The sequence below is a fragment of the Peromyscus eremicus genome, chromosome 6, assembly GCF_949786415.1.
Source record: "Peromyscus eremicus chromosome 6, PerEre_H2_v1, whole genome shotgun sequence".
In the NCBI taxonomy this organism is placed as follows: Eukaryota; Metazoa; Chordata; class Mammalia; order Rodentia; family Cricetidae; genus Peromyscus; species Peromyscus eremicus.
This window is the reverse complement of record NC_081421.1, coordinates 64,641,484-64,667,580: the sequence shown is the minus strand read 5'-3', so window position 1 is coordinate 64,667,580 and position 26,097 is coordinate 64,641,484. Positions and strand designations below refer to the sequence as shown.

At 42.2% G+C, this 26,097-nt stretch overlaps 1 protein-coding gene across 2 annotated transcripts in view; it reads right to left on the bottom strand.

The window, feature by feature from the left end:
- Positions 1–229: 229 nt before the first annotated feature.
- The window catches only part of Gatad2b (GATA zinc finger domain containing 2B), an 84,318-nt gene continuing 58,450 nt past the window's right edge, over positions 230–26,097 (bottom strand). The window contains exons 2-11 of one of the 2 annotated variants that reach the window (XM_059265755.1): positions 23,457–23,792; positions 16,539–16,668; positions 15,689–15,820; positions 14,088–14,219; positions 12,159–12,329; positions 11,056–11,371; positions 7,461–7,663; positions 5,987–6,097; positions 5,725–5,842; positions 230–4,419 (exon numbers count right to left, since the gene is read on the bottom strand). In XM_059265755.1, coding sequence (XP_059121738.1) covers positions 4,286–4,419; positions 5,725–5,842; positions 5,987–6,097; positions 7,461–7,663; positions 11,056–11,371; positions 12,159–12,329; positions 14,088–14,219; positions 15,689–15,820; positions 16,539–16,668; positions 23,457–23,791 — 1,782 coding nt within the window. In that variant the 5' untranslated portion in view covers position 23,792 and the 3' untranslated portion in view covers positions 230–4,285. The remainder of the gene's footprint in view (positions 4,420–5,724; positions 5,843–5,986; positions 6,098–7,460; positions 7,664–11,055; positions 11,372–12,158; positions 12,330–14,087; positions 14,220–15,688; positions 15,821–16,538; positions 16,669–23,456; positions 23,793–26,097) is intronic. The other variant, XM_059265756.1, reaches the window with a different exon arrangement.

Genomic DNA, 26,097 nt, shown 5'->3' with positions numbered 1-26,097 from the left:
TCCACACTGTGCCTGTGTCCTACAGTGCTAGCCCTAGAGCCCTGTAATTCACAGGAGCCAGCCTCACCTCAATCCACACAGCCTAGAATGGTGCAGGTAACTTTCTTAGGATAACTAAAATCCTCCCTTTTTACTACTATCTCCTGACAATCCACCCTTTCAGAGGTCCATGAGGTTCCTTTTCTGAAGGGTGGGGAAATTCCTTGCATAAGAAAGCTTTGACACTGGATTTGTTATATAGGTATATTGTATATATGCTGATGCAATCAGAGGGGAAAACAGTGCAAATACAATTACAATTCATAATAATACTTGGTTTCGATGCCCCCAGGAACTGCCCCATTCCTCGGCTACCTCCCAACCTCCAGCACTTCCCCACAGTATCAACCTAATGCTGGGGGTAGGAAGAGTGGGCAGGTTAGGGTAGGGAGTGGGCTCTGCCAAGGCAGTGCTGGTGACCTGGAGGGATTACTCCAGGGTGGGGAGGGCAAGGCACAAATTAGGGGTGGGTGGTGGGGGAGGTGGCATCTTTAAGGAGGGATGGAGTTGGAGCAGCTGCCAGTCTCAGTGTGCTGGGCCCGGCCCACTCCTCTCCCCACCCTCACAAGCCCTGCCTCCCTACACCCTCCCCTTCCCCAGAAACCCTTTTGCACGGATCATACACAAACGGGCACATTACAAAATGACATAACACAGTTTCACAATATCCATGGCTAGGGCTTTTTTTTTTCTCTTTTTCAGTTTTTTTTTTTCTACACAATGTACAATTCCTTTTAAATGGATCAAGAAATAGCTTATATACACGAATGAGTCCTTGTTATAACATCTCGGCAGCAAATATCATAAGCTAATGAAGATCTTGATGGAAAGGAAGGGAGCCTAGGATGAGTGGGGGAAGGGGCTGTGGAAAGAAGGGTTATGCCTTCTAGAAGGAAGGGAGAAATGGAAATGGTTTAGGGAAAGGAACAAAAGTAAAATATCAAGAAGCATCTTTACAAAGCAGTTCTATAGCTAATTCCTTTCAAAGGGGCAAGGAAAGGTAACCAAGGCAGGAAAACATTTATCTCGGTGTCTTTAAAAAGAAATGTCTACCATACATATATCCCAAAATGCAGGAAAAATACTTATTCAGCGATGGAGGGAGTTCAGATGCTATGGTCAGTGACAAAATAAAACTGACAAATAAGGACCTCTGTCTCCTCATTTTACCCCTCAGCCTTGCCACTAATCCACCCATTTCAGGTTTCTACAGAGTAGGACACCATCCATGAATGACTACTTTGAGTGCCTCAGGGTCTAGAGGAAGCCAGAGTGTACTGGTTGGCTCCTCACTCTCCTGACCCCTGAGAGTCAAAGTCCAATGGTAAAGGACAGCTGACCTCAGGGCCTTTCCTCCTATCCTTAGGGCATGAGGGTTAGTGTCTAAGGGCCCATGGCCTGAGGATGAGAGATTTTTGTTTTGTTTTTTTTAAAAAAAGGTTTGGAAGGACACAAGGCAATCAATGATGTAAACTGTAGAGGCTTGAAGAAAGGGGGACAGGGGCAGGAGTAAGGAGGAGATGGAAGGCTAACACTTTACCATGATTAACAAAGATTTCACCCCTCTCACTAATCCCTGGAAGGACATGAAGATGGGGAAGAGAGGAGGAGAAACCAAACCTCAGCAACTGAGCAAAGGGCCACAGAGCTAGACTAGTTCATAAGCAGCTTCTATGTGATTGACCCTGAAGGGATAAAAACAGGGAAGATCTACCTTCTCCCCTATGGCCTCAGCACCTAAACAGGCACTGTACTCTGGGCTTTCCTTCCCACCATCCCCATTTCTATACATCTTACTTCCAAACCCTATTCAAAGTGGCCTGGCTCCCAGGGAGAGAACCTAGCTCAGGGCAGGGACAGGCCCCAGCTGGACAGTATTGCACATTCTCTGTTCCTTTTAATCTCAACTGACAAACTTGGGCACCTTGTACCTCTGAGCACCTCTGAGCTGGGGATCAGGGAGACTTAACAGAAATGGCACTTCATCATGGGGTAGGGAGAGGTTAGACAGACATGCCACAAGGCAAGATGACTGGTAAGAAAAACATTTAAAAAATGGAGGAAAAAAATCTTCCCATTTTGTGGAAGAGAGAAACAAAATCAATTTATTCAGTGCTTTCAAAGCACAGAGGGCAAAGAAAAGATGTAAGAATATATCTTTATATATATATATATGTATATAATTTTAAAATAATCCCAGACCCAGCTCCATTAGCCCCCCTCCCTCCCCACCACTTACAGTCAGGGGCACCACATTCCCCAGAAAAACACTTGAAATGACCCGCTCAAACTACTTGTTACTAGCATCCAGCTTCCAGGTCACTTCACCACTTGGGGAGCCCAGACACAGCTGTATCTCTGCTCCTTTATTAAGTGCTCAACGAATTTGAAGGAAAGAGAAGAAAGAAAAAAGCCAGGAAGGCCCGTAGGGCCAGTATAATCACCCACAGTGGCACTGGAGTATTGGAAAGAGAGACCAGAGTAGGGATTTGAGCTTGATTTCAGCTTCTTTTTCCACCCTACCCCCAATGTTATGGGAAAGGTGTGCAGTTTGTGTGTGTGAATAATTTTAAAAGTGCCTTCTTACTTTAAAAAAATTATTTAGTTTTTAAAAATAAAAATGAGGGAATTTCCTCAGGTGGCTATCAAGGGCAAAATATCACACAACTCCTCATACATCTGCTCAGAGTGTCCCCAGTACACTCTGACGGCTTCTAGAGCTGTAGAGGCAGGCGCACGCACACTCTGAGGAGAGCAGAAACCCTTCATTTTCAGGCTTCTCTTACCTCAAAAACAGTTTGGTCCCCTCCTCCTTGCCGCAGTGTGGGCAAACAGGATGCTTACCTCCCTAACCCCAGAACAGCAACATTGCACAATTCAATTCATTCTCTACATTAGTAGCGCCTAAGAAAAAAAAAAAAAAAACCAGAACGGCAAAATTAATAAAATTTGGGAGGTTGGGGAAGACAACACTTGTATAGTTGAGGTCCATGGCTAGTTTGACAAGAGTTGCTTGGCTCTGAGGAGTTGGATCTACAGTCAGCATAGGAGAGGTGGAGCAGAGCGCCAACCTGATTAGGGACCTACACCCATCTCTCTCAGCACTCAAGAGGGGATAGGGATAGAAAAATTCCAGGATCTCGACTGCTGGGAGAAACCTCTTCCTCCTCTATGTCTCGGTTCTCCTTCTGTCACGTGATTCACTTCTACCTATTCCAACTTCTAGGACCCCGGCCACCTGCTGCCTGGAAGGAGCCATTCCTCTGGGACTGTAGTTAAAAGGAAGATTAACATCCGTTAAGAGGGTATGAACATGTGATGGGAGACAACTTTTACAAAGAAAATAAGATGAACGATCTTGGGATGGCTGGCCTGGAACAGATGTCTGTGTCCTCACTGGGGTCAGGAGACCAATCTTATTCCCCCAGCAACTAAAGGCCAGGACCTGGTTGCAGTCCTCTTTGGGACACTATTAAACTTATGTCACACCTCTTTCCCCATCTCCCTACAGGTAGTTTTTGTTTTAAGCTTCTTCCTCGAAGCTCCTTTCCTTAAAGAGCTCAACTTCATTACCAAAACATTGCTTCCATAACTGTCCAGATCCTGACCAACCATAGCTGGGATGCTATTCCTACTTGCTTGATGATACCCACTCCACGACTCAGGTTAAGTGCATTCAAAATCTCTGTCCCTAACATTCTCAGTTATGTCCTACTTGGTAGCTGAGGATCCATTGCAATCTACATGTGATCATTGAATGGGTATATCATTTGTATTTTTTCTTAAAAAAGAGGGAGTATTAGCAGAAAGGAGGCAGGGAAGAAAAGAAAACAGAAGATGGGGGGTGTTAACCGTCCACAGAACAAAGGGAAGACACACAATATAATTAAAAACGATAATAATTATAGCATAAACAAACTTTAGAAACACACAGCAAAGGGCTTAGATTCTCCCCAGGACCTCATTCTGACCTCTATCAGAGGCAAAGATCCACCTCACTGTTAAAGGAAATCGAAGAGAGAAGACAGAGCAGCAGGAGAACAGATCGCAGCAGTGTGAGATAAAGGGGAGGTGGCAGGGCGGGGCGTGTGTTTTCTTGTTGATGTCTATTTTTGTCTTCTGTTTTCTCGGTTTTGCTTTCCGTGTATGGTAGGCACCAGTACAGGCACTGCATGCGACGGAAGTTGGGGGCAATAGGAGAAATGGGTAAAGGATTCAAGGATGGGCAGTGTAAGTGGAACAGGCGTTATTTCTGTCCACTGATGGACTGAGATATAGACCGGGGAGGGATCATGTCTAAAAGGTATTCACGCTGCCGGTCTGCCAAACTGGGGGCTTTATGTCCTCCGATGCCAGTGTTCAAATATGCAATGTTGACACCTAGATTCAGGAGACAAAAGAAGAGGACAGGTATTAAGAAATGGCACTGCCTTCTGTCCTTTCTAATTGCAGAGTTAAGAGATGGGGAGGAAACACCTGTAATTGCCTGCACTTGTCTAGCCTCAGCTAGCTTTGTTTCAGCAGCAGCTACAGTCTTTAACTCCCAAGCTTCAGGGAAAGAGTTCCTCCATAAATGTCAGCCCTCCCAGGAATAATGAACAGTCTTTACAGTACGCCATAAAAGAAAAAGGCTAAACAGTGATGAGAGGAAAATGACTGAAAAGATGAGAAAGAATCAACGATCTGCTCTGATTTGGGGACCACTGAGTGTGGAGAAGAAACCTAGATCATTCATGCTGGACAGCAGACCCTGCTATTTTAGCCCACAGAAATAAAAACTTGCATGCCCAATGGAAAGCATATCAGAATTCAGAATTCAATTTACACTTGTGGGGACCCTACTGTTTTCACCACCAAAGTCCTAGCGCACTCATATGACTTAGTAAAAACACATTTGCAGAATACCAAGAGTAGTTATGCCCTAAGGAGAAAACAGAAAGCAAAAAATAATGGGCCTAAAAGGACTGATAAAGAATTGTACATAGGGGCTAGAGATAGCTCAGCAATTAAGAGCACTGGCTGCTCTTTCAGAGGACCAAGGTTTCATTCCCAGCACCCATATGATGGCTCACAACTGTCTGTAACTACAGTTCTAGGCCATCAGATACCCTATTGTGGCCGTAATGGGCACCAAGTATGCAAGTGGTATATAGACATACACGCAGGTGAAATGCTCATATATACTAAAAACAAAAGAACTATACTCTAGACAGAAAGCTCAGTCAATAAAGTGCTTACCATGCAAGTATGAATGAGGACCTGAGCTTGATCCCCAGCAGCCACATAAAAAGCTGGGTTTGGTGGTGCATGCTCATAATCCTAGCAATGGGAGGCAGATCTCTGGAGCTTTAGCAACCTACTCCATGAGCTGGAGGCCAATAAGAGACCCTATCTCAAAAAACAAATGGATAGTGCCTGAGGAATGACACTCAAGATTGACTTCTAACCTCTATACATGCACCCATACTCACACGTCTTCCTATACACAAAATGAACTGTGCACTAAAGCTAGGTGATACATGCCTATAACTTTATCACTTGGGGTAAGGGAGAGGCAGAAGTAGGACAGCCTTGGTTACACAGCAAGCTCAGAGCCAGCCTGAACTATACAAGATCCTTAGAACAAAGACTTGTCCACTAATTAGTCAACCCTGTGAGATAAGTTCTGAAATCAATGCATCTTACCTGGCATACCAAGGAGGCCACCTGGCACAGACAACTGGGGTGCCTGTGCAAAGTTTGAAAGCATGGAGCGGGCAGATGTGGGTATACCACGCTGGAGGCTGCTCTGGGGCTGTGGAGCCTGAAACAAGGGGACAGTTGATGAAACCTTGCCATTACAGAAGTTCAAATAGAAGACAAAGGCAGAGAAGTAAAAGAGAACAGAACCAATTCCTGCAGAAGTGCAGCCCCCAAGAGAAAGCCGGGTTAGGGGAAAGTTCCTCACCTGCCGAAGTGTATGATGTCTCATGATGGTCTCCTGTTTACTGACACTGGATACAGCTGGAGCTGTAGTAGGGGAGAGTGCTGCCTGCTGCTGTAATCGCTGTTCAATTTCCTGTCGGGAGTTATTGAGATGAGATTGGACACAATAGCACCTACATTTTCTAACTAGAAAACAAAGGGTCTTATTTCTGTAATGATGATAGCTAGTTTCAATAATAAGAAAAAGGCAAAGTATGGTGAGATGGCTACACTGAGATCTCCAGGTACAAGTAACCAACATGTTTTATTGATTAAAAGCATTCCCTTCTCTCTAGAAAGCTGGATCTCATGAGGATAACTGGAGGACGATGGATGGTAATGTAATTAAAGCTAATGAATCATTGAGTTCCTATTTATCTCTTTAATTTTTTTTAAAAAGAGATTCATTCATGTCTGCACATAACTACCATGCAGTGCTGGAGATGAAAACCAGAGCCTCAGATATGGAAGCAAGTGCTCTACCATTAAACTAGGACCTTAGTTTTGATTCCTGCTTATCTATTTTCCACAAGGCTCATGATGCTACCTAAGGACTCCGATGGTTAGTGGAGTGGGAAATGGGCAGAGAAAAGGATCTGAGCATCTTAACACATCCTTCCCTTTGAGGAAACTCATTCTATAGCTAGCATCATGGAATGTTCACACACTTCTATTACCACTGAGCTTCCCTGAGCTACCTGACCCTATTCTTTCCTTTGTCATTTTACTACAGACTGCAGACTTGAAAGCATGCAGCAAACTCCCCGGAGCAACATTCCTTTGTTTGACAAGACAATCAAGTGGAGAATAGAGGGTCTGGATGTTGTGGGCATGCCAGTAATCCCTGCTCTCAAGAGGCAAAGATGGGAGGAACACAAGTTCCAGGCCATTCAGAGCTAATGGTGAGACTTTCTTCAGAGCTACAGAAAAGTCAAGATTCAAGCCTTGACTTTTTTAGTCCCTTTGCTGGGAATTAAAGGCATGTGTCACATACTTGGCAAGAAAAGGTGTACTTTTTTGTTACTATTGTTTTGAACCCCACCACCACCACCCCCGTATAGCTCTGGCTGTCTATAGAGATCTATCTGTCTCTGTCTCCGAGTGTTGGGATTAAAGTTACACTTGGCTTTTATTTATTTATTTTTTAAAAGAAACCTAGGTTTCCAGACCCAGAGGTCTATGGTAACCACATGGGACCCTCCAAACTAGAAGCAACAACCTTTTTGTTTTTTTTTTGTTTTGTTTTGGAGACAAGGTTTCTCTGTGAAACAGTCCTGGCTATCTTGGAACTCACTCTGTAGATCAGGCTGACTTCAAACTCACAGAGATCTGTCTGCCTCTGCCCACTGAGTGTTGGGAATAAAGGCGTGCGCCACCACCGCCTAGCTAGAAACAACAACCTTTTGGGAAAAGCAAACCTGTTCAGATGACTGTGGAGTAGGAGCCAGAATCCTTACCTGTTCCTGCTGTAGGGCTTTAACAAAAGCATTTTTCAGCCGGTTGGTGTGTTCAGCTTTGAGAGCCTTTTTCTGGTTGGAAGTCATACACTGCTCACAGAGGATCTTACCATTCTTTTCTTGCTTCCAGTGAGGGGTGAAATCTGTGCGGCACTGGGCACATACAAAGGGTTCGACCCTCAGAAGTGAGGCACAGTTTTTGCCTAGACACCAATAAAAAGAACAGTTAATGGTGTCACATCTCCCACCTCTTCTGCATCTCGTCCTTTCAGTTTCCTTCCCACAAGCTAACTCTGTTCCCTCAGAGACTATATACAGGGTCAGTGAAGATGACTCAGAGCACACAAGTGCTTCCTGGGCAATCCTAAAGAAACTGAGTTCCGTCTTTGAAACCCATGTAGAGGAGGAAGCAAAGAAATGATCTCACAGAGCTGTCTCTGACCTCCCAGTGTGCTCGTTGGCACCTCCACACCATTCTCTTTTCTCTCCACCAACAAAATTAAAAAAAAAGAAAAAAACTGAAACAAGACACTATACAAAAATAAACAAACCGAAACAATTCAGGGTACTGGAGTTCATCAGTTAAAGCACTGTGTTGCCCTTCCAGAGGACTGGAGTGTGGCTCTCTGCACCCATACAGTAGCTCACAACCACCTGTGACTCCAGAGACTGATGTGCTCTTCTGAAGTGAGGGCACCAGGCAAACATGTGATAGACATACATACATGCAGGAAAAACACTCATCAAAATTAATGAATCTAAAACGTATTTACTGCCTTGTTGAGACAGGGTCTCACTATGTAGCTCAGGCTGTCCTAGAACTCAGTATGTAGACCATGCTGGCCACAAACTCACGAGATTTGCCTTCCTAGTCCTGGGATTAAAAGCATGCACCACCACGCCAAGTCTTCACTTTTTTTCCCAATACAATTTAATAAATATTTCAGCTTAAGCAGTTGGGAGGCTAGGGAAGGAGGACCCTGAGCCAGGTGAGGCTGGGCTACAGAGTAAGGCTGAGCCCTACCTGCTACATTGTGTAATCTTGTTACAAAAACCTCATAATAATAAATTCAGAATCAAAGGGCTCCAATTAACAGTGCCTTCTGTTTAATTTATTTTAGTTTTCCAAGACAAGGTTTCTCTGTGTACTCCTGGCTGTCCTGGAATGTCCTCTGTAGACCAGGCTAGCTATGAACTCAAGAGATCTGCCTGCCTCTGCCTCCCGTGTTCTGGGATTAAAGGTATGCATCACAACTACTCAGCTGCTTTTGGTTTCTTAACATCACTATATACTAACTTTCCCTTTACAAGTATACAGATTTACAACACTCAGGCTCTAAATATTTACTCTGTGAAGACTTTTTTGAGACAAGGCTTTACATTGTAGCTTAGGCTGGCCTAGAACTCATGGCAACACTTTTTCCTCAGTATTCCAAGTGCTAGAATTATAGGCACAAGTCACCTTACCTGGCTGACATTAAAGCACTCTGATCTGTTTACAGCTAGTGTTTAGTCAGTCCTCTAGGGACTTTCCCATACTGTTTGGAAATTTAAGCTTAATAATGCCTGTTAGTATCACACTGTATCGTGTGAACGTCTGGCTCAGTATTGGGTTGCAATTTTCTTTTTTTTTTTTAAAGATTTTATTTATTTATTATGTATACAGTGGTCTGTCTGCATGTATGCGTGCAGGCCAGAAGAGGGCACCAGATCTCATTACAGATGGTTGTGAGCCACCATGTGGTTGCTGGGAATTGAACTCAGGTCCTCTGGAAGAACAGCCAGTGCTCCCAACCTCTGAGCCATCTCTCCAGCCCCGGGTTGCAATTTTCATGTGTTGATGCTTGGTTATTTATATTAGTATATACAGTTTTCAAACAGAAGCATTAAAAGGGCAGGGACTGAATATAGTAACTCAGCACAAAGTCATGAAACCCAGAAATTCTATTCATCTAAAGAGCAGGTACAGTGGTCTGTGCCTTTAACAGCAGCACTCTGTGGAGGACAAGGCAACGCAAGTCCCTTGTGAGATCAAGGCCACCTTGGTTTACACATAGTTCCAGATTAGCCAGAATTATATGAGATCCTGTTTCAACAAAACAAAACAAAAAAAAACCAGGAACTAAACAACATGTATTCACTGTTCTATTTCCTGACTGTGGATGTGATGTGACCAGTTGCTTCAAGTTCATGATTGATGCCTTTGACTCGCCTATTATGATGGATTACACTCCCAAAATGTGAGCCAGAACAAACTCTTAAAAAGGAACTAAACAATATATTGAAATAAACAAACAACAACAAAAATATATCATTTCCCCTCCCCACCCTGGGGTGGTGGTGGTGAATAGGATTCTTCTATGTATTTCAGGGTGATCTAGAAATTGATTATGTATCTGATGAGGCCCCTGAACTTCTAATCCTCTTACCTCTACCTCCCAGGTTAACAAGTACTCTACCAAGTGAACTACATCTCTAGACTCTATTTTGGTTTAAGACTTACTTCTGCTTTATGTGCATGCGTGTTTTGCCTGTGTGGATGTCTATTGACCATATGTGTTTGATGCCATGCCAGAAGAAGGCATCAGATCTTCTTGATTTACAGATGGTGGTGAGCTACCATGTGGGTGCTGGGAACTGAACCCAGGTCCTCTGCAAGAGTAGCCAGTGTTCTTAGCTACTGAGCCATCTCTTTAGCCCTCTTTTTTGAGATATTGCTCCCTGACAGCTTGTGTAACTAACTGATGGGAGATGCTTTGGTAGTAATAATGGAGATTTAATTTAATTTACAAGGTCTCATCATATAACCTCTGTGGGGCCTCAAACTTGAACTTGTCCAGTCTCAGCCTCCTGAATACTAGTTACCTGTATGTACCTCCAACTTTCACCGTCTGGCTATGTATGCACTTTTTTTTTTCGAGACAGGGTTTCTGTGAAGCTTTGTGCCTTTCCTGGAACTCACTTGGTAGCCCAGGCTGGCCTTGAACTCACAGAGATCCGCCTGGCTCTGCCTCCCGAGTGCTGGGATTAAAGGCGTGCACCACCACCGCCGGGCCCAACTTTCTTTTTGAGACAGGCTCTTGCTATGTTGCTCAGGCTAGTCTCAAACTCTCAGTAATCTCCCACTTCAGGCTCAGTGCTGGGACTATACACATGTCCCACTATACCCAGTTTAGGAGTACTAAATAAATTAAAAAATTTCAAGACAGGGTCTCAGTCTGTAGCCTAAGCTGGCTTTCACTTTATTGTGTAGCCCAGGTTGGCCTTGGACATGGAGCAAGTCCTCCTGCCTCCCCCTACAAAGTGGTGGGATTATGAGCAATGAGCTATTAGGCCTGGATTAAGAGCAGTTTTTTGGTGTTGTTTTTTGGTTTTTTATTTTGAGACAAGGTTTCTCTGTGTTGCCCTGGCTGTCCTGGAACTTACTCTGTAGACCAGGCTGGCCTCTGTCTCCTAAGTGCTGGGATTAAAGGTGTGGGCCACTATCGTCTGGCTTTAAGAGCAGTTGTTTAATACTGCACATTTCCCTGTAATAATTCTCTGCCAGAGGCTTGGCAACCCCTTGCTTAGAGACTTAACTAGAAGGAAGTGTTACCTTGGCTGTCAATGACACTCTGTACGACTTCTTCCAAGCCTACCATGTAGATGAACTCGCTATTGGCTGCACTAGGCAGGAAGTGAAGCAAGGGAGCAGGAGGTTTTGGAGGTGGTATCTCCAGGAGTGTCTTTTCCAGCTGTTTTCGAAGAGCCAATTTGGCTGCAGCCTGTGAGTTGGCAGCATCACTCATGGCACTGGGGCTAGGAAGTGGTGAGGACACTCTGTTCACAGTCCCTGGCTGGATATGGGAGGCGAGGTTCATATAGATGGCAGAAGATGTTGTGCGCTGACAGGGAACAGAAGAACTTGACTGCTGAAATGGAACAGGGGACATGTGGCTGATAAGTGTAAGAAGACCAATTCTTGACTTTTAATAGAGGATACTATATGATCTTAGTCTGGACTGCTTAGCTTTTTCAAAATAGTAAACATTCAACTCATTACTGAAAGATAACCCTGGCACATAAGAAAAAAAAATGATGGCACCTATAAGCTAAAGCTGTTTGAAAAAGAAGAGATCAGGGATGCTTTCTGCCATGTACCTATGGTTTTTTATCACACACATATCTCCATCTCTTTTTCTTTTTCATACATGCATTTATTTTGAGAACTTCGTACATGAGTACTGTATTTATGCCATTTCCATTCCACTCTCACCCCTAAATTAAGATCTCTTTATTGAGCCGGGTGGTGGCGCACGCCTTTGATCCCAGCACTTGGGAGGCAGAGGCAGGCGGATCTCTGTGAGTTCGAGGCCAGCCTGGGCTACAAAGTGAGTTCCAGGAAAGGCGCAAAGCTACACAGAGAAACCCTGTCTCTTTCTTAAGGCATATTTTAGCTAATTTACCTCTGCTCTACCTTTTTCTACCACCATTTTTTTCTATGTGTGTTTTTATTTATTTATTTTTCTTTATTAAGAAATTTTTTATTCTTTACCACCATTTTTATATAATTCCTTAAAGTATCCATTCTGGAGAATGCTCTCTATTCAAATCACTCTTTTGTCCTAGTTTCTCTATATACAAAAACTTAAAACCTGTGGCTCTTTTGATAAGAAAAGCAAAGGATTTTTCTGTTTCTATACCAGAGCTCGCTCTTACTGGTTGGTAACTGATGGCGGGATTCATGTTAGGTGTTGTGGTGCGTACAATGCCAGGTTTCGGTGGCCCCCGTTGACTCTGAAGTTGGGCTGGATTTGGTGCAATAACACGTTGAGACATCAACATGTGTGGAAGGGTGGTGTTGGTTGCTGAACGGATGACACTGTGACCCTATAGGGGAAGAATTGGAAAAGAACTCACAGATAGCATTAATACCCACAAAATGCAAAATGAAAACAATCCTTATAATGGACAGCAAGCAGAACCATGGGAACACACATTTGATAATTTCATCTAACAATCAATGGGATAAATCTACCATTACTCTAGTTAAAAAAATTTTTTTTGAATTTACTTATTTTCATTTCATGTGGATGAATTTTACCTGCATGTACATGTGTGCACCACGTGTGCACTGTTGAGGTCAGAAGAGGAGGCCAGATTCCCTACAACTACACTTATAGACGGATGCAAGCCACCATGTGGGTGGCAGGAACAGGTCCTCAGCAAGATCAGGAAGTGCTCTGAACCTCTGATGCCTCTCTCCAGGCCCTCTACCATTACTCTTAATGCTGATTAGTGGCTAGAAAGTCCTTGCCTTTTAAAAAATATTTTATTCTTTTTTTAAATGTATATGAGTGCTTTGCCTACATGTATTGTCTATGCACCATATGCACACCTGGTGCCCTTGGAGACCAGAAAAGGTCTTGAGATTGGAGTTACAGAAAGAAGTAAGCCTCTTGTGGGTACTAGTAATTAAATCCAGGTCTTATGGAAGAGCAGCTAGTGCTCTTAACCACTAAGCCATCTTCAATTTTTCTTTCTTCTTTTTTCTTTAAAAGAGTTATTATTTATTACGTATACAGTGTTCTCTCTGCATGTATGCCTGCAGGCCAGAAGAGGCACCAGATCTCATTATAGATGGTTGTGAGCCACCATGTGGTTGCTGGGAATTGAACTCAGGACCTCCAGAACAGTCAACACTCTTAACCCTTGAGCCATCTCTCCAGCCCCCTCCAATTTTTCTTTAAAGATTTATTTTATTATTTATGTATGTGTCTGTGTATGTAGATGCATATAAATGCCATGAAGAGGCCAGAAGAGTGTTGGAATTACCAGCCAAGTGAAGTGGGTGATGCAAACTGAGCTCTATATGCTCTTAACAGCTGAGCCTTCTCTAGCTCCAAGACCCCGTCTCTTTAAAAAAAAAAAAAAAAAAAAAAAAGGCAAACCAGTGTCGGCATACGCCTTTAATCCTGCACTCGGGAGGCAGAGGCAGGTGGATCTCTGTGAATTTGAGGCCAGCCTGGTCTACAGAGTGAGTTCCAGGAAAGGCGCAAAGCTACACAGAGAAACCCTGTCTCGGAAAAAAACCAAAAAACAAACAACCACCACCACAAAAGGCAAGTCAGGGACTATGTAGAACAGGCTGGCCCCATATTCAGATTCTTCTATAATCTTCAAAAAAGACAGGAGAGACAAGCTGTGGTGCTATATTGTGTACTCTAATAAATTTAACTGAGGATGAGAGGACAGAGCCAGCCACTATATTTAACATAGAGGTCAGGCAGTGGTAGCACATGCCTTTAATCCTATCACTCGGAAGGCAGAGATCCATTTAGATCTCTGTGAGTTCAAGGCCATACTGGGATACATGAGAGAAACAGAGCCAGGCAGTAGAGACACACGCCTTTAATCCCAGGAAGTAATATGGCAGGACATAGAAAGGTACATAAGGCGTGAGGAAACAGGAACTCACTCTCTTGAGACTGAGGATTTCTAGAGGTAAGTGGCTAGCTGCTCTGCTTTCTGATCTTTCAGCTTTCACCCTAATGTCTGGCTCTGGGTTTTCTATTAACAAGACTGTTTAGCAATTTGTGTTACAATAGGCTGATCCAACAGTAAGGTGCCACACTATGGGTCACATACCTGTAATGTTCTCAAATTTTGAGGTTCAATGCCTTGAGCCCCAGGCCGGGAGGGAAGCTTAGATAAGCCTTGCTGTCCCACATGTGCAGGAGATGGCTGAACAATAGATGCTGCATTTTGTACAACTGGAGTCTAGGAAGGGAAACAGAAAATGAGACTATGAAAAAAAAAAAAAGTAAAAAAAAAAAGCAACCACCTCCACCAAAACAAACAAACAAACCCAAAAACTCAGAAGTAGAATCCAAAGTTCTAGGCTTTTAAAATTTCTTTGTGTGAGTGTAAAAAACAAATACACCTATTGATACAGAAGATGAGAAAAATGATATTAAGACTTTTTGATTTGTGTGTGTGTGTGGGGGGGGGGGTTGTTTCCTTGAGACTTGGTCTTGTTATGTGTAGCTCAGGCAGACCTGGACCTCGACATGTATACTAGGCTAGCCTCAAATTCACAGAGATCCACTCAGCTGTCTCCCAAGTGCTAGGATTAAAGGCATGTGTCACTATGCCAGGTGCTCTCTCTTCAGACAGGGTCTTATAGAGCCAGCTCAACTCCTCTATAAAAAAAAGATTGATTTTTTTTTTTTTTTTGTACATGATTGTTTCTGCCTTCATTTATGTGTGTGTACCATGTGTATACCTGGTGGTATCTGCGGTGTACCTATCAAGGGCCAAAAGGCCAGAAGAGAACATCAAATCCCTTGAAACTGCAATAGCTGGGTTTGAGCTGCTATGCGGGTGCTGGAAACCAGGGCCAGGTCTTCTACGAGCAGTAAGTGCTCTTATCTTAACTGCTGATCCATCTCTCCAGCGCCCTCAACTCCCCTCCCCACCAGGGTTTCTTTGTGTAACAGTAATAGCTGTCCTGGAACTTACTCTGTAGGCTAGGTGGCCTACAGAACTCACAGAGATCCGCCTGCCTCTGCTTCCCAAGTGCTGGGATTAAAGGCGTGTGCCACCACCGCCCGGTTCAACTTTTCTTTTCTTTCCTCAAGACAGTGTTTCTCTGTGTAGCTCTGGCTGTTCTGAAATTCACTCCGTAGTCTAGGCTAGTTTCAAACTCAGAGATCTGTCTGCCTCTGCCTCCCAAGTGCTGGGATTAAAGGTGTGCACCATCATGCCCGGCATGAATTTAACTCTTGATTTTAACTCTACCTTCCAACTGCTGGAGTAACAGACGTGCACCACCATGCCCACTTAAGGTTTTTCTTGGTTAATTTCTAAGGTTAAAACAAAAGTACTACTACTTTTTAATCTCTCTACTTGTAAAAACTAAAAAAACCTACAGATCCACAGAAGAATGGTCCACAAAGCTGAATCAACCTGGGATAGTCCAATCTCAAACTAGATGCTTTTCCCCATTTCTAGAAATACTACTTTTTTTAAAAAGTTTTTTTCCTTAAAAAAATGATTTATTTTTATTGTCTGTACATTAGTGTTCTGCTTGCATGTATGTCTGTGTGAGGGTGTCAGATCCCCTGGACCTGAACTATATATAGACAGTTGTGAGCTGCCATGTGTGTGCTGGGAATTGAACCTGGGTCCTTTGGAGGAGTAGCCAGTGCTCTTAACCTCTGAGCCATTTCTCCACCCCAAAATACTACCTTTTGGACTACATTCTCTTTTTGTAGTTGACTCTGTCTTAGTTTCTTTAACAGCACCAGACGAGCTTCTTCCAAACGTAGCTCATCCCTCAGCTGCTTGATAAGCTGCTGCCGTTCCTCAATGCCTTTCCCCTAAGGAAACAGGAAGACTGTAGGTCAACAACAGCAGCAAGTACCCAGAATCCCTTTCTGCAAGAAATAATCTATTTTCTCTTCTAAAACCTTCATCTTCTATAAGAAGTGAAGACGTGGCTCTATCTTTGTAGTCCTTCAGAGTGGCATTCAGGAGTACTCAAAAAGTATTTACAGACTATCTCTAAACGCCAATCAGTGTATTCCTGGTGAAACATAGACTAGTGACAAGACGGAAACAACGTTTTCCTTTAAAATGGCCTCTAAACCTTTAAAAATCCTATTTGATGTAGATATAATAATAAACAAGTAAGAATTCTCTATATTCTGAGACTCTTGATAGTGTAAAGGATATTGTTATACCTGATAGATAGTGTAAAGGATATTGTCATACCTAAGGGTTTATTTTATTTGATTTAAATTATGAAGTTCTATTTCATTTTCTAAAGATGAATTATATTGGATATGACATGCTTTAGCAAACTATCTTTTCTGCTCGGCTAAACAGCTACCTCTCAAAAGGGCACATTGTGGAGAATCATTATGAAGAACTTATCAAGTAGTGGTTATTTAGATCCAAAAAGCAAATTAAAACAACAATACAAAACCAAACCAGGGAATTAAAGAGAATTTAAGGAATATGAAATTTAAAAAAAAAAAAAGAAGAAGAAGAAAGACGAGGAGGAGGAGGAGGAAAACAACTCCCTTTCTCTTTTACCTTAAACATCTCTAGGTTGGCTGCTTTGAGTCTTTCTTCCATCCGGGAGCTGGACCGGGGACTGGAAGCCTCATTATCAGACAAAACAATTATGTCTGGGGAAGGAGTCAGCCTTCCTCGGTCTGGCTCACTGGATGAGAAAAGGAAAAGATTACAGTATTTCCAACAGTGACAGTTCCTTAAAAAGTTAAGAAAATGTCTTTACTACAACAAAGAAATCCAAGAGAACTTAGGTCTGTCCTGACTCAGCAAGAGAAAGACAGAGACAATTCCCAGAATAAAGACACCAAGATGTGAGGGCAAAACCTTAGCAAAATACTTTTCTAATCTCAATCTGTCAGGTCTGCTATGCAGGCACAAAGATATAAAGTAATGAGAAGCTTTAAAAATTGGAGGATGGAGGGGGAGGGCTGGCTAGAGAGTTAACTCTTCCAGAGGACCTAGGTTCAATTCCTAGCATCACAATAGTCTGTAACTCCAGTCCCAGGGATCTGACATCCTCTTCTGGCCACCATGGGCACTGTATGCACATAGTTCACAGACATCCATGCAAGCAAAACACCCATACACATAAAAATAATAAATAATGAAATGCTTGGTATGATGGCTCACACCTTTAATCCCATCAGTGAGAACGTCAGTGAGTTCCAGGCTAGCTGGGCTATATAATGAGCCCTGTCTTAAAAATAAAATTAAAAACTGAGGTAAGTGCTCTAATACCATATTGTAATTATAAATGTTTTCCCTATTATCACATCCCTGAGCTGTCATTAATTATGTTATTAGTTATCTAGAAGCCTGGAGAAAGAGCAAATCCATTAGAATCTGCTCCTCTACTGATGGACAAAAAGGAAATAGCTCACTCTAACACTAATAACATGGTTCTGGTAAGTGATACTGTATCCTGTCAAGAGTGAGTCATAAAGAAAAGGCATAAGAAGGTGAGGATAATGGCTTCAGAAAATGAGTATTATCAACTCTAAAGCATGCAACCTCTGGGAGGACTAAACAAAAAGCACGTTAGCCAGAGTATTTAGCACCTTCCCTGAAAAAGAACTATCCAGGAACTACTCTGACATCTAAAATCCATCACATGGACTTCTCTTACTTCCAAATCTATTCATTAGATAATCCTTGTTTTCATATTTCTGCAGCCCAAACATAAGAGATCCTGAAAAATCTAATTGCCTTAGATTCTCAAATCAACAAATGTGTCTTCCACCTCTCCTGATTTTTAAATGTTTGTTTGTGAGACAGTCTCATGCAACTGACTGGCCTCAAGATCTCCCCACCTCTACTTCCCAAGCACTATGATCTTAAGAATGCAGCACCATGCCTGACTGAAGTTATTTTCCCCCCTTTCTTTTGTGGTTAGAACTGGGGCTAGAACTCAAGGCCTCACTGATACCTAAGAATGCCTTCTATCACTGAGATAGAGCTACAGCTTTCTGTGATAAAATAGCTGGGAATATATAGGGCTAGGTTATGATGGCATGGCTGTAGGTCTTATTTAATGCAGAACTTAAAACCTAAAAGCTCATAGGTCATTAGTTTTAAGACCCTATCCACTATTTTCTCAAAGCTTTGTTGTTTTTGTTTTGTTTTGTTTTTGTCTCAGGTCCTTTTGGGACATAAAATTGTATGTTTTTTGGTTTTTTTGTTTTGTTTTTTGTTTTTTTGAGACAGGGTTTCTCTGTGTAGCTTTGGAGCCTGTCCTGGAACTCCCTCTGTAGACCAGGCTGGTCTTGAACTCACAGAGATCCATCTGCCTCTGCCTCCTGAGTGCTGGGATTAAAGGCATGGGTCACCACTGCCCGGCAAAAGTGTCTGTTATTGGGAATCCAACCTAGGATCCTATGCATGCTATAGAAGTAGTCTACCATCAAGTAACATTTCTAGCCCCAAGAAGCCTTTTTTATGTTTTTAATTTTAATTCAGTGTCTGTACATGCATGTACATATGTGCCAGAGGGCAGATGTGGTCAAAGAACAACTCAGTGGAGTCAGTTCTCTCCTTCCATTGTGGGAGGTCCAGGAATTTAACTTAGGTCATCAGCTTTGGTTACAAGTGCCTATACCCACTAAACCATTTTGCTGGCCCCTGTGGCTCAGGCTAAATTTGAACTCCTGCTTCTGCTTCCTAGGTGCTAGAACTATAAGCACAGTGCACCACTATTCCTGGTAAACAAGGGATCCCTGATGACTGAGATAAGCCTTTACTTTTCTCAACAGGGTAAATCTGAGAAAAAAGAACAGGAAGAGAGGGAGTAAGGAAAATGACTACTTTGTGGACTAGTCAATGTGTCTGGATTGCACTGTAGCCACAAGTCAGACAGCAAGCTGAGAACATAGTTACTGAAAAAAAAAATGCCACTAGAGGGAGAAAAAGCTTTTAGTTCTCTAGACCAAAAAGACCTAAATAAAGAGCCTGAATCTAATTTTGTGTTCACGTTTTACTTGTCATTTCTACATTCCTTCATCCTCTCACACTAAGATTGCCATAGGTGAGCAATAATTATGAGGTCTGGAAATTCCCTCCTTGATTCACTAGTAAACACTAGTAAACATAAACATGTCACCAATCAGCAGCTTTATGAAATTCTAGTCCTGGCTAGGTAAGTATATTCTGTAAGAAGATTGTTTCTAAGGAAAACATTATTCCCTGCACAAATGATTACTATGTACTACTCAATACTAAGTTGGGCAGAAATATTCCTGAACGAACATTTTGGGACTGTGTAACACTATCAGTAACTTATACTAGAAACAACACCAAACAGAGTTTTATGCTTAGATACAACCAGACACATATTAAGACAGATGGCATAGAGAAGGCAAAGTCCAAGTCAAGCCTTCATCCCAGTTTGTTTGTTTTGGTTTTTCCAGACAGGGTTTCTCTGTGTAGCTCTGGCTGTCCCAAACTCACCCTGTAGACCACGCTGGCCTCTAACTTAGAGACCTGCCTGCCCCTGCCTCCCAAATGCTGGGACTAAAGATATGTGCCACCACCTCGGATGTCCAATATTTTTTAAATCAGTATTTGAGGCTTCTAAGTAGGAAACTTTTATCTGTTAAAGAGATTATTAAAAGCTAAACACCACTTGTGCTATAATCTAGCATAAGGCTCCTAATTCCTTGTTTTTTGAGACAGGGTCTCTTTTTTTAGTCCCGGCTAGCCTCAAACTCTCATAGATCCACATGCCTTTGCACCACTACTGCCTATCTTTCAGTAATTTTTTGAAAAATTTTTTCATGTCTATTGGTGTTTTGCCACAGGTGTAGGGTCCCCTGGAACTGGAGTTACGTACAGTTGTGAGCTGCCATATGGGTGCTGGGAAAAGAACAGTCAGTGTTCTTAACTGCTGATCCATCTTTCCAGCCCAATTATTATTTATCTTAAAGCTCCTAATTCTTATCTGAGTAATAAAAAAAGGAAGTCCGCTTGGGTATGATGCAGATCTGGGATCCCATGGCAGTGGCAGATGGATGACTGCATGTTCAAGTCCCACCACAAACCAGAAGAAAAAAGTTCTTTCTCTACCATCCTAAAACAGTAGTTGTACTAGTTTTCACTTCATACATGTTATTTCACAGATATTGGAATTCACCCCATGAGTGGTATTGAGGCAACAAACACAGAAGGTCTTATGTTAAAAAAATTCCACCTTCCATACTTTTCTTTTTATTCTTTTAAAGATTTGTTTTATTTAATGTATGAGTGTTGCCTACATACATATATGTTCACCACATGCATGCCTGGTGTTCTCAGAGGTGAGAAGAGGGAGATGAATCTCCTGGAACTGGAATTATAGATGGTGTGGGTACTGGGAACTCAACCCAGGTCCTCTGCAAGGACCACAAAGTACTTTTAACCACTGAGCCATCTATCCAGTGGCCTTGTTTTTATTCATATCAAAGAGATGTCTCTCCTTAGTTCATTCTTACAGAGCAGATGGTGAGGAAGTGGAAAGAGATTATTATACTTGATGCCCATAACATCCAATGTATTTTATTTTGTAAGTTCATTATCCACACATAAAATTAAATAGAATGATTGGGTTTTCAGGGCTATAAGACCTTTTGGGGGACAGTATTTGGGACTGATCCTAGCACCTTACATGTTAAGTACGCACTGTACTATTGAGCTGCATGATCAATCCCATACTCTGTTTAATTTATTTAAAACAGCATTGCCAGCTTATCAAAAGCAGTGTAACAATGTGTCCATGAAGAATATACTTAAAGAGCTTCACTTTTTTTTTTTTTTTTTGAGAAAGGGTTTCTCTGTGTAGCTTTGCGCCTTTCCTGGAACTCACTTGGTAGCCCAGGCTGGCCTCGAACTCACAGAGATTCGCCTGCCTCTGCCTCCCGAGTGCTGGGATTAAAAGCGTGCGCCACCACCGCCCGGCAAGAGCTTCACTTTGAGACATGAAAAATCTAGTATTTCATTCACTTGCTCTGAAAGGCTGGATGATTATGGGGCAAATGAGCCTCTCTGGCACATGTTCTCATTCATTCAAAACCATCTCTCCTTGAAGAATAACAGGCTGATCTACTTATACAACATTTCTCCAAATCTACCTGTAGCTTCCAAGGAAGTTTCTCTTCTTCCAGTATGACTAAGAAATTTATCTTAGTGATAATTTTTTTACAAGGATTTCTAAATACTATCAAATACTATTACCAAGATTAACTATTTTATGGTTTTTATAAGGTTTTTTTGTTTGGCTGGTTTTTTGTTTTGCTTGTTTTATTTATTAAGAGTTCTGAAGCTGGGCGGGGTGGCACACGCCTTTAATCCCAGTACTTGGGAGGCAGAGCCAGGTGGATCTCTGAGTTTGAGGTCAGCCTGGTCTACAGAGCGAGGATAGGCACCAAAACTACACAGAGAAACCTTATCTCGAAATCCCCCCCCCAAAAAAAAGTTCTGAGGGGCTGGAGAGATGTCTCAGTGGCTAAGAGCACTGCTTGCTCTTCCAGAGGTCCAGAGTTCAATTCCCAGCAACCACGTGGTGGCTTACAACCATTCGTAAGTTCTGTTGCCCTTTTCTGGCCTGCAGGTATACATGCAGACAGAAAGTATATACATAGTAGTAAATAAATCTTTAAAAAAAAAATCTGAAACAGGACAATCAAGATAAAGGAACACATGTAAAGCTTCTTCTCTCCTCCATTAGTCTACCTTAATAAAGATCCTGCTTTAGATTAGTGCCAGGATAAAGTCAACAAGGTCAAATGAAGGGCAAATAAATGAGTAATTCTTACTTTTATCAGCTTTTTCTGAACTATTAATAAACTTCAGTCTTCTTACTTTTTTTTTTTTTTTTTTTTTTTTTGGTTTTTCGAGACAGGGTTTCTCTGTGTAGTTTTGGTGCCTCTCCTGGATCTCACTCTGTAGACCAGGCTGGCCTTGAACTCACAGAGATCCCTTGGCTCTGCCTCAGTGCTGGGATTACAGGCATGCTCCACCACCGCCCAGCTACTTAAGTCTTCTTAAAACCAGGGGTGTTCATACTGTGATTCAACAACCACACAGATTCAAGCCTTGGTTACCTCCAGGTTCTTTTCTTCAAACTACACTTTGACAGATACCAGAAAAGGGGCCTGTGAAAATGTGTGTGTGTGTGTGTGTGTGTCTCGAAGAGACAGAACGGGAATGAGCATTTGTGTACAAAGAAACCTGTGTGTGGGAGTTGAGGGAAGTGGTATATAGATAGAGTAAGAATGTAGAGACCACATGTGGATAGTTTTCCTTTTGAAACAAGAAAAGCCAGGTCCATAACTTTCTTTTCTTTTTTTTTTTTTTTTTTTTTTTTTTTTGGTTTTTCGAGACAGGGTTTCTCTGTGTAGCTTTGTGCCTTTCCTGGAACTCGCTTTGGAGACCAGGCTGGCCTCGAATTCACAAGAGATCTGCCTGCCTCTGCCTCCCGAGTGCTGGGATTAAAGGCGTGCGCCACCACTGCCCCGGTCATTCCTTTTTTTTTAAATGTAATAGAATCTGAGATTCTATAACAAACAGATCCCAAATCCATGGAATGATCTGAAGGAAAGACTGTTTTTTGTTTTTTAAGACAGGGTTTCTCTTTGTAGCCTTGGCCATCCTGGAGCTCCCTTTGTAGACCAGGCTGGCCTCGAACTCACACAGATCCACTTGCTTCTGTCTCTCGAGTGCTGGGATTAAAGGCATGCCTACCACTGCCATGCCAGATGTAGCCTTTTTCATAAAGAAAAAGATAGCCAGGCATGGTGGTGCATGCCTTTAATCCTAGCATTTGAGGCAGAGGCAGGCGGATCTCTGTGAGTTCAAGGTCAGTCTGGTCTACAGAGGAATTCCTGGACAGCCAAGACTATTATACATAGAAACCCTGTCTCGAAAAACCAAAATGGAAGGGAGGGAGGGGGTGGGGAGGGGGGAGGGTAGGGTGTTGGATCTCTTGGAGCTGGATGGATAGCTGTGAACTATTTAATGTAGGAGCTAGGATTTGAATTCCAGTCCTCATGACTGAGTTGCAAACACTATTAATTATCTTGTTACACCTCTGGTCCTCAGAAATAATAATCTTATCTTAGGTAAAAACTATGACTATCCATGTGAGCTAGCTTCATCTGGAAACGAGAGGAATTCACGGTCAATTCAAGCCAGAGGACACAGCTCTTCTTTGAAGAAGCTTTTAGGATATCATCATATGGTAGCTCATATAAGTAATCCCAACACTGAGATACCGAGGCAAGAGGACTGCCAAAGGTTCAAGACCAGCATGGCTACAGTGTGAGACCCCATTGCAAAACAACAAAATACATAAAACAAAAAAGGCAGCTTTAGGATGAAAAGCACCTCCCTCCCTTTCTTGGAATTCATCTCATTTTCACAGGCTTATTTTAAAGAAGACCCTATTTCTGGAGGCCACAAACTGCATACCTCCGTCGAGCACTCATATCCACAGGCTCGTCATTGATGTTTTCTTTGCCTGGCCTTCCAGCAGTCCTGTTGTCTCCATGAGGCCTGAGATTCCCATTGAGTTTCTCTTCATAACCCTTGACACCACTGCCATCTTGTTTGGTAGGTAACTCATGTGGCACCTCAAGATTTGCTAAATCTTTCCTTTTGAGAAGTGCCAACATTTTCAGACGTTCCATGGCCTCATGCCCCTCCATTTTGAGTCGTTTTGCCAAGACATCATCTCGCTCATCTGCTGGGTCCAAACTCCTCTTCAAAAGATTCAGGCGAAGAGCATCTTCTGTCATTCTATCCATCCTATGGAAAGAAACACACAAGAAAGATCAGAATAAAGTTCCTAATGTAGGCCAAAAAGCAGGAGTATGAAGTGTTAAGAAAAAAAGAAATTCATGTAACATATGTTTAAGGTTACAGATAACAGAGCTAACTTCCAATGCTATTACTGTCCTACAACATCCATATTATTTCTCCAGTCAACTTCAGCAATGAAAATAAACTTCAAATACACTGTAGTCACCAAAGCCTTTAATCATAAAAGGTACGTGAAATCAACATTATATTCATGTTGATGGTTCTTTAAAAACAAACAAAACATGGTGGTGCACTCCTTTAATCCCAGCACTCAAGAGGCAGAGGCAGGTGGATCTCTGTGAGTTGGAGGCCAGCCTGGTCTACAGAGAGTTCCAAGACAGCCAGGGCTACACAGAGAAACACTGCCCTGAAGAATATATATATATATATATATATATATATATATATATATATATATATATATATATATATATAACAAACAGACAGACAGACAGACAGACACCAAACCACAACAAAAATTAAAAGTAAAAACAAAAACATTCAAGCTGAGGATAGCGCTTTCCTGTAATCCCAGCACTTGGGAGTCTGAATCAGGAGGATCTAGAATTTAAAGCCAGCTATAGTGCCATATCCTGTTAACAAACCAACCAACAGGGACTGGAGAAGATTAAGAATACTTGCTGCTCTTACAGAAGACTGAGGTTCAGATACCAGAATCCACATGGCAGTTTACGATTGTCAGTAAAACTCCAGTTCCGTCGGGCAGTGGTGGCGCACGCCTTTAATCCCAGCACTCGGGAGGCAGAGCCAGGCAGATCTCTGTGAGTTCGAGGCCAGCCTGGGCTACCAAGTGAGTCCCAGGAAAGGCGCAAAGCTACACAGAGAAACCCTGTCTCGAAAAACCAAAAAAAAAAAACAAAAAAAAAAACTCCAGTTCCAGGGAATGCACAGCCCCCTTTGGTCTCTTTGAAGCAAAAACATGTGCACACAATTTTTTAAAAAATAAACTGAAACAACAACAAATAGAGCCAACAAAATGGCTCAATAGGCAAAAGTGCTTGCTGCCAAGCTTGATGACCCGAGTTCAATCCTAGAGCTCATGTGATGGAAGTAAAGAGTTGATTCCCGATCTCCAAATAAATGCTATGGCATATGTAACTCGCCAAATAAACAAATAAATGTAACATATATTATTTTATTTTTTTTTGAGACAGAGTCTCTCTACATAGTCCTGGAATTCCGGGGTGTGTGTGTGTGTGTGTGTGTGTGTGTGTGTGTGTGTGTGTACGCTTGAACTCAGAGATCTGCCTGCCTCTGCCTCTCCAAGTGCTGGGATTAAACCACTTTACAAAACCAACATTATTCATAAGTACATTCTAAATACTGTCCCCTTCTACCCATAGATAAGTGTGGCCCTCACCCTGCATCAATGAAACTTCTCTCTGCAACAGACAGCAATCATTTCAGAAAACCACAATCAATCAAAATGCAGATTTGCAGAGCCCATCTACAACACAATTCCCATACCTAAGGCTTAGGGATTGGGGCAGAAAGAAATTTAAGAGCCAGAAAAACAAGGAGTTTTGCTATGAGATTATGTCTCCTAGAAATGTCAGAAGCCACATGTATAAAGTCTCACCAACATGACTGCCTTAAACAAGAGCTGAACAAGGAAAGATAACAATAGACATGCTAACATGGACCAAGGAAAGTCCAGGAGGCCTCAAACCTATACAAACTACTACATGCATGAGAGCTAGAGAAGAGCACACCAATTGGTTGCCTAATGCCAAATGGTCAGCCCTGAAAATGTACATTCAAGTAACATTATACACATGAGCCTCGTTATCTACCCTCAATTGTACATAAATTTGGATTTTAAAAAAATCTTAAAACTAAAAAAATTAATAATTTATTTAACTTTATTTTATTTGTATTAGTATGAAGGTGTCAGATCCCCTGGAACCGGAGTTACAGACAGTTGTAGCCACCATGTGGGTGCTGGAAATTGAACCTAAGTCCTCTGGAAGAGCAGCCAATGCTCTTAACCACTGAGTCAAATCTCCAGCCCCCAAAATCTTACAACTTTTAAAAATCTTGAGACTTTTTCAAACCACTTGGAAGCAGAGACCAAAAGAACTGCATAGAACAGTGGTTCTCAACCTTCCTAATGCTGAGACCCTTTAGTATAGTTTCTCATGTTGTGGTGACCCCCAATCATAAAATTATTTTCATTGCTACTTCATAACTGTAATTTTGCTGTTATGAATCATAATGTAAACATCTGTGT